General features: G+C 41.2%; 1 protein-coding gene across 3 annotated transcripts in view; it reads right to left on the reverse strand.

Moving 5' to 3' along the window:
• RAP1GAP2 (RAP1 GTPase activating protein 2) overlaps positions 1-15,587 on the reverse strand; it is a 201,559-nt gene that overhangs the window by 49,422 nt on the left and 136,550 nt on the right. For all 3 annotated transcript variants that reach the window (XM_081944352.1, XM_081944354.1, XM_081944353.1), the window contains 4 exons: positions 12,751-12,834; positions 11,916-12,016; positions 11,166-11,295; positions 563-718 (listed from right to left, as the gene is read on the reverse strand). In XM_081944352.1, the coding sequence (XP_081800478.1) occupies positions 563-718; positions 11,166-11,295; positions 11,916-12,016; positions 12,751-12,834 (471 nt within the window). The remainder of the gene's footprint in view (positions 1-562; positions 719-11,165; positions 11,296-11,915; positions 12,017-12,750; positions 12,835-15,587) is intronic.

Here is a 15,587-nt window from a genome sequence, read left to right on the forward strand (position 1 = left end):
GCTTTCAAGAAGAGATTGGACTGCCATTTGTCAGAAATGGTGTAGGGTCTCTGCTTGGGCAGGGGGTTGGACTAGATGACCCATGAGGTCCCTCCCAACTCTGTAAATCTGTTAAAATAACTCCGGTACACTTTCTTCCGATAGGGTGGCAAAGCAACTGACTCCCAATAATCTGCAAATTATCGCAGAATGGGCATAATGCCCATTAAAGCCTGCTGGCCACCTGCTCTGCAACCTTCAGTCAAGCTTGATTTTGCTAAGGCTTCAAGGACAGATGTATGCTACGCGCCTCTGGGCATTTAATGACATTTCCTGCCAATGTGCAGATAGGCTAAACAACAGTGCCGAGGGCACCAGCTGCTTCTCCCAGAATAAATAACAATTTTCACAAAAGCTTAGCAGGAACTCTTTATCTCTGGCCAAACAGGTACATTTTTCAAAGCCACCAAAGTGTTTATTTGTTAAGATGGAAAACAGATGTGGGCACACGGACACAGAAACCAAGGACACACACACGGACACACGGACACACGGACACATTCTACTTTTCTCACCCACTTACTTTATAGGACGTATTATCCGTTTCTGGATTTTCTACCTGAACGACAATATAGGCGTGCAGAAAATTCGAAGCAATCATATCCGGAACAAAGGGAGTGTTTTCTTCTTGGAATATAATAGCCACGATGTCGTTGCCAATGTGTCTTTTCCGCTGAAGCTGCGAAGGTTAAAAGAAAAGAGACAAAAACATCTCCAGGTGATAGTTCTTAAGTGGAAAAACATCCCAATTTTTACTCATCACGGCAGACTTTTTCGAAGTCTAATAGCAGGAAGGTGAAGCACGCCTGGCCTAAAAACAGCAATAGCACTTAGACTTACCGTATTTTTCAGAGTATAAGACGCACCCTTTTCCCCTCAAAAAAGAGGCTGAAAATCTGGGTGCATCTTATACACTGAATACAGCATTTTTGGCCTCCCGAAACCCCGCCCCCTTCACCAAAATGGCTGTGCAGAGCCTCTGGAGGTTTTCAGAGAGCTCCTGGGGGCTGGGGAGGGCAGAAATGAGCAAACAATGGGCCATTTTTTGCTCAATTTTCCCCCGCCCAGCCCCCAGGAGCACTCTATAAGCCTCCTAAAGGCTATCCATGCCCCTTTTTTGCTCGTTTTCACCCCCACCTTACCCCCACAGGAGCACTATACAAGCCTCCTAAAGGCTATTCATGCCCATTTTTGGGGGGGGGGGAAGCAGGCCCATTCTTGCAAAAAATGGGCCGTTTTGGGGAGGTTTGCAGAGTGCAAAAACTTTATTTTTTAAATTTGCCTCTTCAAAACCTCGGTGCGTCTTATACTCTGAAAAATACAATATATAATACAATAATACAATAGCAGAGTTGGAAGGGACCTTGGAGGTCTTCTAGTCCAACCCCCTGCTTAGGCAGGAAACCTTACACCAATTCAGACAAATGGCTATCCAACATCTTCTTAAAGAGTTCCAGTGTTGGGGCATTCACAACTTCTGGAGGCAAGCTGTTCCACTGATTAATTGTTCTGTTAGGAAGTTTCTCCTCAGTTCTAAGTTGCTTCTCTCCTTGATTAGTTTCCACCCATTGCTCCTTGTTCTACCCTCAGGTGCCTTGGAAAATAGTTTGACTCCCTCTTCTTTGTGGCAACCCCTGAGATATTGGAAGACTGCTATCATGTCTCCCCTAGTCCTTCTTTTCATTAAACTAGACATTCCCAGTTCCTGCAACCATTCTTCATATGTTTTAGTCTCCGTTCTTCATATGTTTTAGTCTCTAGTCCCCTAATCATCTTTGTTGCTCTTCTCTGCACTCTTTCTAGAGTCTCCACATCTTTTCTACATCGTGGTGACCAAAACTGAATGCAGTATTCCAAGTGTGGAATACCAAAGCATTATAAAGTGGTATTAACACTTCTATCCCTATAGATACTGCTTCATAGTGCTTTACAGCCCACTCTAAGTGGATTACAGAGCCAGCCTATTGCCCCCCAACAAACTGGCTCCTCCTTTTGCCCACCTCGGATGGATGGAAGGCTGAGTCAACCTTGAACCTAGTAAGATTTGAACTGCCAAATTGCAGGCAGCCGGCAGTCAGCAGAAGTAGCCTGCAGTACTGCACTCTAACCACTGCGCCATCATGGCTAGCAGTTTGAAAGCATGCAAATGTGAATAGATTAATAGGCTACATTTTGATGGAAGGTAACAGCATTCCCTGCACCTTTGGCATACGGTCATGCTGGCTACATGACCAGGAAAAATGGCTTTGGATAACGCTGGTCCCCTTGCCCAAGAAACGGAGATGAGCACCCTGCCCTATAGTCGGACACGATTGGACAGGAAACCTTCATTAAATTAGGGCTCCCAGAGGAACTGTATGTTCACAAGAATAAACATACCTACACACTCACACATACACACACACACCTCAAGTATCACCCTAGAATCAACACCTAAACACTTCATCCTGCACAAGCTCCCCCTATAAAAATCTGCTGTTATACCCCATTTCTCTGCAGCCTGCCTCTAAAGGCAAACTCAGGGGTGAAATGCTCTGAAGTATGCTACTGGTACGCTTCACCTGTGCATGCACATCGCAGGCACTAAGAAGCCTTTTCTGAGTCTGCAAAGGTAAGTAGAACAGTTGGGGGGGGGGAAGAGCTGTGCCACACGATTTAGATTCGCTAGACAGCAGGATTTCCTGCTATCTAATATAATATAAATCGTGTGTCACAGCTGATTTTCGCACAAATGATCGTAGGAACCTTTTTAAAACTTTTAAAACAGTTTTTAATACCTATTTGCCCAAACTGGTAGTTTAAAAATGCTAACAAAAAGTTGAAAAAAAAGGTTCCGATGATCAACAGTAACAATCAGCTGTGCCACACAATCATCGGGACTTTTTTTAAAAAAAATAACGGTTTTGCTTTTAGGAATAAATATTTCTTCTTTCCTCACTGATGTCATTTTTATTTATTTTTCTGTAGCCCGGGCTCAAGTTGGAACCCCAAATTATTCTTCTGAAGCCAGGTTCGGGAATGTCTAAGCAACTAATGCAAAGCTAAAATTTAGTCATAACCTCAAACAATTTCAACCAAACTTGGTACACAGATGACTTATTCCCTGGAAACAAATACTGTAGGGGTAAGACACCCCCAATACCCCTCAGGTGTGTATTCTGTTAAGATACAGCCTGTTGTGCCTTGAAATGGATTCTACCGTACTGCTGTAAAATGGCTTCTACTGTACAGCGCTGTGGAGTTGCCATGTGAATGGCTTCACAGTACTCCACAAGGGGGCTCCCTCTGGTTAGGGGAAAAATCCAACATTAGAAATTGCAGTGACGACTTCCGGGTGGTGACGTCGGGACGAGTGTGGGGAAGAAATCAGGGGCCTGACTTCTTAAATCAATCTACACATTTGGAGGACCACCCTGCGGGGGTACGCTATTTTGGAGAGAGATGCGGAGGAGTAGGAAAACCCTAGGACTAACGAGGCGGAGGGCCACCCCCACTACGACATGGGGATACCCTTTTAATCCAGTGTGCAAAAGTCTGCCTTGTTTCAATGGCGGGCTTGAAGTCTCGACAAACTATCTAAAAGGGGAAGGAAGAATTTAATCAACCTGTTGTGTCCTCGAGTGGATTAGTGGATTGGCTTGCGAGTGGAAACAGCGTTGAGTGTTGGCAGAAAAGGAAGATCGCAGAGAAGAACGGGCAAAGCAGTGAGTCTCTAGAGATCGGGTGAGAGCCCTATAACCGAGCGGCCACCTGTAGAAATGAGAGCGGCAGATTTTTAGAGGCAAAGACCGGCCCGAAAGAACTAATTCGCGTAAGTGAGCAATCGGAGGGGAGACAACAGGAAAGAGCACGAACTGACTCTAAGACATACAGTCTCAAGTAGTGGAAAAGAAACCAAGAAAGAAGGAGGACTTGGAGAACGGTGGTGTGCTTGGGGGCGGCTGCTGACAGATAGCAGTTAGGAAAAAGAAAAAGAAGAAGACAACGAAACAGAAGGGGAAGGCTGATGCAACAGCTGTGCTGAAATTATCTAGAACTATTTAGAACAGAAGAGCATGGACAATTTTGCAAAGACTGAAAAGGAATTCAACCCAGAACTTTTAAAAAAAAGGAAAAGAAAAGATGTTGAACAAATTGGCTGCATTAATAGTTTACTGAAATAAATTACAATTATATATAATATTTATATATAATATTTATAATACCTATAAACAAGTACTCAAATCTATATTTATATACAAGTAACTGTAAAGCTTGTGGATATCCTTATATATATATGTCTATGGTTATAAATATCTATTTGAATTAATTGCAGTAATTACACTAAGGATATAATAAAATAATTGCATTCTTAAGATATAGCACTTAGTATAAATGAATACTGAGTACTGAGGCTTCCTCTCTTTGTCCTTCTCTCTCTCTGTTTGCTTTTTCCCGGTTGTTATTGAATTATTTATGTATGTATGTATGTATGTATGTATGTATGTATGTATGTATGTATGTTACAACCCCTAGTATGCCCAAACAGGGGTTGTAACACAAATACATACCTATTTCCCTGGCTCAGCTGATAAGGAGGAGAACCTGTGGCTTAGTGGCTAAGACTCCTGCCTAATATGTAATACAGCCGTGGTTCAAATCCCAGTAAGGGTATGGCTAGCTGATGAGAGCTAAATAGCTTGAAATAGATCTATACTAGTCTCCCTTTATTTATTTATCAGCACAAATACAACACAAATATATATGGCAAATATCACAACAACATCACTGAAAGCCGGGAAAAAGACAACTGTAAATCCAGCGACAAAGGTATTGATTTCTTCTCCAGCATCCAAAGATCAACAGAAGAAATGGCTACAATGGAAAAACCAGATTCTGGATCGAATATCGAAAATGTGCAGGCAGCATTGCTAACCATCCAAGAAACTATGACCAAGCTTCAAGAGGCAGTAGCTAAAAACCACAGTGAATTGAAAACGGATATGAATGAAATGAAAATAGAGATGAGTGAAATGTAAAATGAAGTTTAAAATGACATACAGAAATTAGATGATAAAATGGGAATAATACAACAAACACTGGAAAAAAATGAACAGTCAATAAAAGCGGTAGAAAAAAGAACAGAACAAACAGAGAAGAAACTAGACTTAGTTGAACAGCAGATGAAAACATCAACCAAAAACTTAGAAGACTCCCTCATCCACCTGGAAATGGATTGTGCAGCATTTTATCTCCGATTCCAGAATGTAACAGAGACAAAAGAGGAAGATTTACAAATAATAATGTTGGAATTAATAGCAGAGATGTTACAAAGAGACAAGCATGAGATCCTAAATAAATTGGACGATATATACAGGGTAAGCACTAATTATGCCAGAAGACACCGATTGCCTAGAGAAGTACACATTAGATTCGAGAAGAAAAAGGTGAGAGATATAATTTATAGAATAACAAGAGACGAGACGATGATGTACAAAGAGAAAAAGAGATACAAACCCTGAAACAAATCCCGTGAAGAGTGAGGGAGCAACGGAGAGACTATCGATTTCTGGTGACACAACTGATCAAACGAGATATACTATTTAGGTGGTTGGTACCTGAAGGGATGCTGGTAACTTGTCAAGAGAAAAGGATTAAAGTTGACAATCTGGAGAAGGCACAAGATTTATATGAGCCCGGAAGAGGAACAGAGCAGTAAGGAGGAGTTTGAATATAGAAGCCAGGAAGAACAACAACAGAGAACAATGGAAGGAGAACAAGGAGAAAGTAGTAGGGAGGAGAAAGAGCAACAGAGAGAGGAGAAAATGAGACCAAAAACAAGGAGCCGAAAAAGAAACTAGAATTAATAAAAAATAAAGACAGGCAGAGATTTAGGAGGATGGAAGAAGAAATTCAATTATCGTCAGTAAATATTAACGGTTTAAATTCGCCAACAAAAAGAAAGTGTATCTGGGCAAAATTAACAAAACAAAAGGCAGATATAATATGCTTACAGGAAACACACATTACAAAACAAGATATAAAATACCTGGAATGTCCTAAATTAGGAAAATTATATGCAGCATCAGCAGAAGAAAAGAGAAAAGGGATAGCGATATATGTTAAAGATGGGATAAAGACAAATTTAATTTATGCAGACCCAAAGGGAAGAATATTAATGATAGAGATAGGGATAAATCAAAAATCACTACTACAGGTAGCAATATATGCCCCAAACAAAAATCAGAAGGACTTTTATAAAAAACTACATGAAAAAATTAGAGAAATTGGATTGAGGAATATTTGTATAATAGGAGATTATAACGCCATAGTGGACAGTAAAGATTACGTAAGTGACAAAAAAAACTAAAAATAAAAAAGTATTACCAACAACTTGCTTTGAGATGATGAAGGGGCTAAATTTAATATATATTGGGAGAAAAATGGAACCAGGAAAAAAAAATTACCTTTTACTCCAATCCACATCAATCCTAGTCACGGATTGATATGGCATGGATGAATGGGGAAATTGGGGCAGAAATACATACAACTGAAATATTACCAAATACGTGGGAGGATCACAACCCCATTAAAATAATTTGGGAAGGAAAAAAAACTAGACGAAGATGAATGTTAAATTTGCAAATATTAAAAGAAAAATAATTTATTCAAAAATGTAGAAACGAATTGGAGTTATTCCTTAAGGAAAACACAAAAGAACAAACATCTATACAAAATCTATGAAAGCTTATTCCTGCGGAATTATTATAGTGTATTCAGCAAAAAGAAACAAAGAGAAATGGGCACAACAGAAGATATTAGAGGAGGAAATTAAAAATTTAGAAATAGAATTACAAAATAAGCCACAGAATGACAAAATTAGAAAGGATTGGATGTTAGCAAAACATAAATTAAATATATCAGACCAGGAAGAAATGGTAAAGGGCCTAAAACTAACAAAACAAAACTTATTTGAGCAAGCAAATAAACCGGGGAGGTGGTTGTCATACAGATTGAGAAAAGAGAGAGAAAAAAGATTAATACATCAACTTCAAGAGGAAACTGGTGAATTACAACATACAATGGAAGGGAAGAAAAAGATTGCATACAAGTACTTTGAGAATCTGTATAAAGGGAACAAGCAGATGAAAAACAAATAAAAGAATATCTGAATGGAGAAGAAACACCGTCAATAACAGAAGACATGAAAGAAATGTCAAAAAAAATAATGAAACTAGAATTGAAACAGGCGATCCAAAAACAGAAAAATAATAAAACGCCAGGCCCAGATGGATTTCCAGCAGAATGGTATAAAATAATAGATGAACTGAACGAATTGATAGAACCCTTGATGTTGAAGATGTATAATGAGGCACTGATGAAAGCAAAAATAATGGATTCATGGAGGGAAACACATATTACATTAATATTTAAAGAAGGTGCAGATAAAAAAAAACAGATTCAAAACTATAGGCCAATCTCATTGTTAAATGCCGACTATAAAATATTCACAACAATAATAGCGGAGAGAATGAAAAAACTATTAAACGACTATATACATCTAAACCAAAATGGATTTCTCCCAACAAGACAAATTAGGAATAATACCAGAATAGTAGCAAATATTTTAGAGTACTATGAGGCGCATCCAGAGAAACAAGTGGCATTTGTTTTTCTGGATGCACAGAAGGCATTTGACAATTTAAATTGGGAATTCATGACGCAACAAATTAAGAATATGAAATTAGGGGACTAATTTGAAAGATTAATAGAAACGATATACTCTACCCAAAGGGCAAATATATTATTAAATGAGGAAAGTATAGAGACCTTTAAAATAATGAAAGGAGTAAGGCAGGGTTGCCCACTATCACCTCTGCTATTTATCCTGATGCTTGAAAGTCTGTTAATAAGAATTAGACACAATTCGAAGATAAGAGGAACTAAAATTAAAAGAGAGGAGTATAAAATTCAGGCCTTTGCAGATGATTTGGTATTCATTATAGAAGATCCGCTAGAAACAGGAAATAGTTTTAATGCAAGAATTAGAAAAATATGGAGATGTAGCAGGGTTAAAGATTAATAGAGAAAAGACTAAAATGATAACTAAAAATTTGAAGGAAGGAATAACAAAATAAAGAATTAGAAAGAATAATAGGACTGCAAGTGACAAAGAAATTTAAATATCTTGGAATATGGCTAACTGCAAAGTGCTCAACTATAAAAGAAAATAATCATACAAAATTAGTGCAACAAATAAAAAAGATCTACAATTATGGGGGAAACTACAACTATCATTATTAGGGAAAATAGCAGCGATAAAAATGAATGTATTACCAAGACTATTATACTTATTTCAAACAATCCCCATAAAATTAGAAAAAAATTTTTTATTGAATTGAACAAGATTATATTAAAATGTATATGGCAAGGGAAGAAAGCCAGGATAAAGTTGAAAGCTCTACAGGATGACAGAAGCAGAGGTGGTATGGGACTCCCTGACTGGGAGCTTTATTACAAAGCAGGAGCATTAACATGGATTAGGGATTGGATGAATTTTTAAAAATAAAACAATACTAACATTAGAGGGCCACGATTTGCGAACGGGATGGCACTTTTTCCTATGGGAAGAGGGTAAAAAGAAACAAAAATACTTTCATAGAACTATATTAGAGATGCATTGATACAGGTCTGGAATAAAATTAGAGAAAAATACTACATGAAAATAGCAACATAGCTTTCCAGTATGGAAGCTATGACACATCCCAATACACTAGATCTATTGTAAATGGTTAGATATAGTGAAATTTTAGACATCCAAGGAAATTTGAAAACAAATCAGGAGTTAAAGTTTGCATGATAGTGTGGGCCAAAAACTTTGGACACAATATAGATCTAGTGGATTGGGAAAGAATTTAGAACACAAATTATAAACTAACACGATCATTAGCACTCAAAGAAAATATGTATAAAATGTTTTATCGTTGGCATTTACCACCAACGAAATTGGCTAAAATGTACCCAAACATGAATCCGACCTGCGTAAAGTGTAAAAAAATACACTTCTATCTTCTATCACTTATGGGGACCTGAAGGAAACTCAAAAATATTGGACAAAAATTTGGAAATGGGTGCAAGAAATTACAAGAGAATAAATAAAATACAAACCCGAACTCTTTTTGCTGGGAATAATCAAAGGGAAATATACAAAGAATATATCCCCTCAGACGAATTAGTGATAGAAAATTTTTTGGATTGTGCAGAGATGGACAAATTAACACTAAAATTAAAAGACAAAGAAGAGTCAGAATATTATGAAATTTGGAACAATTGGTACAAATGGCTGTAAAACAAGAATAAAATTAATTAAGCCAAAAAACAACATATAGATATAGAGATAGAGATAGATAGATAGATAGAGAGAGATATAGATAGATAGATGATAGATAGATAGATAGATAGATAGATAGATAGATAGAGAACTGTGTATGAAGTTTTATAAATATAGAAGTGAAATAATATTTACATGTAGAGGTATGATGACATAATAATGTTGATATATATATAAAATTGCAGTGACGTTCACGGAAGGAGGGTTGGGATAAATAAATACTCGGGCAGCGCTGGGTTATCAGTTGGTTCAATGATGGAGAATCTATGGCACATGTGCCATAGGTGGCACGCGGAGCCATTTCTTAGTGCATGCAAGACGTTGCCCTGTCAGCTCCAGCGTGCATGCGCTCGCCCTCCAGAGGTTTCCCTGAAGCCTCCAGAGGGTGAAAAACAACCCAACGTGCAAACCAGAAATCCGTTCCCAAACCTCCGGTTTGTGCGTTGGGATGTTTTTCGCCCTCCAGTTTCCGGCCTCCTAAGGGCCTGCGGCATTTTTCCTCTCCTCAGACTCCTAGAAAGCCTCTGGACCCTGGGGAGGGCGAAAAACAGGTCCACCATGCCATCGCAAGCCAAAAGCGGGCGTGGAGGGCAAGGATGTTGTGCGTGCATGTGTGGGGGGGTCATGTGCATGCACAACCCCCCTGCGCTCCCCCTGCGCTTCCCCCACTTTTGACACGCGATGGCAAAAAGGTTAACCATCACTGAGCTAGTTTGTTTTTTTTAAAAAGTCTTTATGCAAAATCATGGGAATTTTCATACACAATTCCTTTTGATAGTGGCAATTTTTAAATAACAAATTTCCAGATAGAATTATAAGCACAAACATTTATACGCATACATAGACACGTGCATATTTTTCTGCAGTTAACTTGGGTTGCTGAGGTGTTCTGACCCCCCTTCTTCCCTCGCCAACACAGAACACACTCCGGACCAAAACTACTTCAACAGGATTTATTGCACAGACAGACAGACAGATCCTTGGCAGCAATCCACCACGACAAGACTCTCAGAACCCTCCGGCACAGAGACACGATAGCAGCTGTCCAGCATGCCAAGCTTCCAAGACAGAACTTTCCGAATAGTTCCTTTGTTGACTTCTGCAAAGGGCGTATGCACAATCAGTCCTTTTATAGACTGGAGAGCAGTCTACTTATCAGCAGCTGAGAGCAATTACGGCCGGTAACTGCACCCTTGCTCCTTGCACCTGTGGGCACGGCGGTAACGAGCATCTAAGAATTCCCTGCTGATGTCTGAGTCACTGTCCCGTGACTCCTCCCCACTGCTCCAAGACATGTCATCAGGAGCCCCCCTCCTTTGGCTCTCACCACTGCTCCATGCCTCAGGCGCCTTCTGGTGGCCGACCAGACTCTCCGATCCCTGCTCAGAGTCAGAACCCTGCCCAAGGTCCTCCTCATTCTCCAGAGCCGACTCATAGGGACCCTCGCTGTCGGAGTCTGGTGGCAGCTCCAACGGCTCCTGCTGGGCCACAACACTGAGGGCTGTTGTTGCTTTTAAATTGCTGGCCAGATCTGCCCTCCCCAAAATTTGGTCTTTAAAAAAAAGCAAAAACTAACATCCATCTGTCTGTGCAACTTCCCTGGAGAGGTTATTCAATCACAAGACATGGGCACTCCGGCCAAAAGCAATTCACACCTTTCCTTCCACGGCCAGTTACACAATGTTCACTTGGTCACTTCATCCCTTGTGCCGCCCTGATATCATTTCTCGAAAGAGAAAGGTCAGCTCTTGCTTACCTGCTGGGTGTCGCCCTCCGTGAAGGGAAGCTTGGTGGAAACGTGGAACATAATCTCTCTGTCCCTGAACACGGTGTATACAGATTCTGTGCCTGTCTGGGCATGAGTCACATCCAAGCCACCTCGAAAGCTGAAAAGAAACCAAAACCAGATAGGAGACCTTTGGTACTAGGAAAGAAGGAGGGAGGGAGGGAGAGAGAAAAAGAGGGATGAAGGGAGAAAGGGAGAAAGGGAGGGAGAAAGAGAGGGAGGGAGAAAGAGGGAGGGAGAAAGAGGGAGGGATGAAGGGAGAAAGCAAGAAAGGAAGGAGGGAGGGAGAGAGAGAGGGAGGGAGAAAGAGAGGGAGGGAGGGAGAAGGAGAGGGAGGGATGAAGGGAGAAAGGAGGGAGGGAGAAAGAGAGGAAGGGAGGGAAGAAGAAAGCTAGAGAGCAAGAAGGGAGGGAGGGAGGAAGAGAGGGAGGGAGGGAGGGAGAAAGCAAGAAGGGAGGAAGGGGGGAACGAAGGAAGGAGGGGGGAGGGAGAAAGAGAGAGAGAGGGAGGAAGAGAAAAACCAAGGAGGGAGGGAGGAAGAGAGGGAGGGAGGGAGGGAGAAAGCAAGAAGGGAGGGAGGGGGGAACGAAGGAAGGAGGGGGGAAGGAGAAAGAGAGGGAGAGAGAGAGAAAGAGAGGGAGGGAAAAAAAGAGAAAGCAAGAAGCGAGGGAGCGAGGGAGGGAGGGAGGAGCCATGTGAATGATTAATAGCTTAATTTACCCTTTGAAATCCTGTAGTGTAATGGTTTCTCCCAACAAGTTCAAGAAGTTTTTGAAGGCAGGGCTTTCTTCATTGTTCCCAAACAAGTCTTCTTCTTGTGTCTAGAAAGATAAAGCAATTCCAAACAAAAATCGTAGAACTCCTCTTCATTTTGAAACCACCAGTAGCAAAACTAAATTTTGGAAAAGATTATTCCTATTATGGTGAGAGGTAATCAACTTCCTCTCTAAATAACTATTGTCACTAACTGTTTACAAGAGAGAGAGAGGGAGAGGAAAGGAGGGAGGGAAGGAAGGAGGGAGGGAGGGCAGGAGAGAGAGAGAGAGAGAGAGAGAGAGAGAGAGAGAGAGAGAGAGAGAGAGATTCAAAAGGGTGATTATAACTTTTTTTCTTTTTTGCAACAGCATAGGTGGAGCTGGATCAATAAATTCTTCAAGCTCTTTTTTATTGGCTCTTGTTTGTTCTTTTATTGCTTTTTAAAATAATGACAAAAAATCACAAAGTTAAAAGTGTACACATTGTCAAACAAATATAAGGCACATAAAAAGTGTCTTTTAAAAAGGTGAAAAAACCCAACAAAGGAAAAAAGTGTATCATTTTAGCAGTATAGTTACAATTCCATATAGTTATCTAATGCAATTATTCACACACACACACACGTGTGCGTATATGTGTGTGTGTGAACATTAATAGTATATAATAATCATTTTAACAGCAAAAATTGTTGAACTCCACACATTTAAAAGTTGCTATGATTGAGAAAAACTTCTCTTAAACTGTAAAATCACCAACAGAACCCCAGAAATATTATTGTTCCAATAAAATAGTCACTCACTTGTTTAAACTTCTGGTAAATCACCCCAAACTTGAATGTGTTGTTAAGTTCATGTTCATCATAGGATACAATCAGTTGTGATGCCTGAAATAGGAGTAAGTCAGTGGTGGGTTTCAAAAATTTTTAGAACCTCTTCTGTAGGTGTGGCCTGCTTTGTGGGAGTGGCTTGCCGGCCATGTGATGGGTGGGAGTGGCTTGCCAGCCATGTGACTGGGTGGGCATGGCCAACTTGTAAAATGTGATGAAACTCACTTAACAACGCTCTTGCTTAGCAACCAAAATGTTGGCTCAGAAACTCTGGCATTTGAAGCACGCAAGTCTTAAAGCTGTCAAGTTACAAGACCCTCGCACCCCTAACCCTTTAGAAAAAAAACCCCAGGGGTGTTCAAACTTGACAGCTTTAAGACTTGTGGACTTCAACTCCCAGAATTCCTTCTCCAGTCATGTTGGCTCAGGAACTTTGGCACTGAAGTGTGCAAGTCTTAAAGCTGTCAAGTTACAAGACCCTTGCACCCCTAACCCTTTAGAAAAAAACCCCCACGGGTGTTCAAACTTGACAGCTTTAAGACTTGTGGACTTCAACTCCCAGAATTCCTCCTCTCGCTCTTCATCTTGATGATGTGCGGATGGGCGGGGGGAGGGAGCTGGAACCGGTTCTAAACGGCGCTGTAGATTTGTGGAACCTCTTCTATAGAAGAGGTTAGAACTGGCAGGAACCCACCATTGGAGTAGGTATAATCTTTATTGTCATTGTATTTAAATACAACAAAATTGGTTGTAGAAGGGAGGAGGAGGGGTCACAGAATAATTTTAAAGACAGAAATTATGTCAACGAATTTGGGAAATCTCTCTCTCTCTTGTTTTTTGGAAGTTGCAGACAAAAGCAAAAGTCATGGATTATAGGTAGTCCTCAATTTATAATCATTCATTTAGTGACTGTTCAAAAGTACAGTGGCACTGAAAAAGGTGACTTGTTACAGCCAATCCTCACACTTACGACCATTAAGCATCTCTATGGCCACGTGATCAAAATGTGGGCTCTCAGCAACCAAAATGTATTTGCAACGGTTGCAGCATCCCAGCGTTTCATTTTGTGACCTTCCCAGATGGCTTCCAACAAGCAAAGTCAATGTGGGAAGCCAGATTCGCTTAACAACCACATGATTCACTTAAAAACCACAGCGATTCACTTAACAACTGTGGCAAAAATGTCGTAAAATCGGGAGCAACTCCCTTAATAATTGCCTTGCTTAGCAAAGGAGATTCTGGTCCCAATTGTCCTAAGTCAAGGATAAGCCGTATTTCACTGGTAGAGAACTTGCTTCAAGTGTACAGAAATACCATATTTGTTCGCTGGCATATTTTTAAAAATTATTTATTATTTTATTGATCAAATTTTTGAAACCACTCATCTCCGTCACAGATGAACTCTTTTTTTAATATATAACTTAGAAAAGATTCTATTGGAGAATAACTGCTATTCCAGAGCTATGTACCTACTTAAAAATGTAAGAATTTCAGTCACTGAAGCCCTCTGTTGTCAGGGACAAGCAGGGGTGGGATTGAAAAATTTCAGCAATGGATTCTCTGTTCTGTTGCTGGGTGGGCGTGGCCATGTGGGCGAGGTCTACTCAGCCTCCCGCACCACGATGCGGTGGGAGAGGCGTTTTCACCCTCCACAGGCTCTGGAAGCTTTCTTCAACCCTCTGGGAGGGTGAAAACGGCTCCGGAAGCCCTTTGGAGGCAGGAAATAGGCCCATTTCCGGACATCCGGAACTTCCGGGAGGCCCGTTTTTCGCTCTCCCAGAACCTCCGCGCAGGCCCTGCACTTACCTGGCATCCAAAACGGGCTGCGTGGAAACTCCTGGGAGGGGCGGAGTGGGAGGGGCAGGGCCAGCCATGCCTTGGAACTACCGGTTTGGCAAACCAGATGTAAAATTAACATCCGGTTCACCTAAACCGGTCCAAACTGGCTGAATCCCACCCTGGGATTCAAGCCAATGTGGAATGCCTTTCCCTGTATTCTGAAGCTTCTGCTCCATTTCTCATTTCCTCACCTAAAATGTTGAAGAATATTTTCAGGGCCCTATTTCTATAGTAGAGCCTGAGGAATGTCAGTGAACTATATTTCCCAAAGCTCTTTGTGCCGGGTGTAGAAAAGAGAGCCAACAAAGACAACAAAACCAGGAATCCATTTGAAAAGAGTCCTCTGTTTGGAATGAGGCTTTTCAGATATACTCAGGGGTGGGCTACTACGGGTTCGGCCGGGTTTGGGAGAATCCGTAGCTAACGTTATGGCTGGTTCGGAGACCCTCCAAATCTCAGCCCTGGCTGGCCCCGCCCCACCCACCCTGCCCCTCCAAGGAGTCTCCACGTGGCCAGTTTTGGATGTGAGGTAAGTGCAAGGCCCTCTCAGAAAATGGAACCTCTGGAACATGGGGAGGCAGTTTTCACCCTCCCAGAGGCTCAAGGAAAGCCTCTGGAGTGGGAGGGGCAGGGCCGGCCGCCCTCCTCCCCTGCCATGGTGCAGGAGGCTGACTAGGGCACACCCACCATGGCCACGCCCACCCAGCAACTGGGCAGATAACCCATTGCTGAAATTTTTGAAGTCCACTGCTCTACATACTCCAAACCAAATAAGGTTTTATTAGAAGAGAATACTTGTAGCTCAGGGTTGAACTCGGGCCCTTGGTGCTTTTTGAACTCGGTGACTTTCTTGCAGACATTTCATTAGTGCACTGATGATGTTTTCTAGTTTGGTAATGAAATGTCTGCAAGAAAACCACTGAGTTCAGAAAGTACCAAGGATCTCACAAAGTTTTTTTTTCTCAAGCTGC

This window comes from Natrix helvetica (assembly GCF_964273705.1).
Source record: "Natrix helvetica genome assembly, chromosome: 2".
NCBI classification, from domain to species: domain Eukaryota; kingdom Metazoa; phylum Chordata; class Lepidosauria; order Squamata; family Natricidae; genus Natrix; species Natrix helvetica.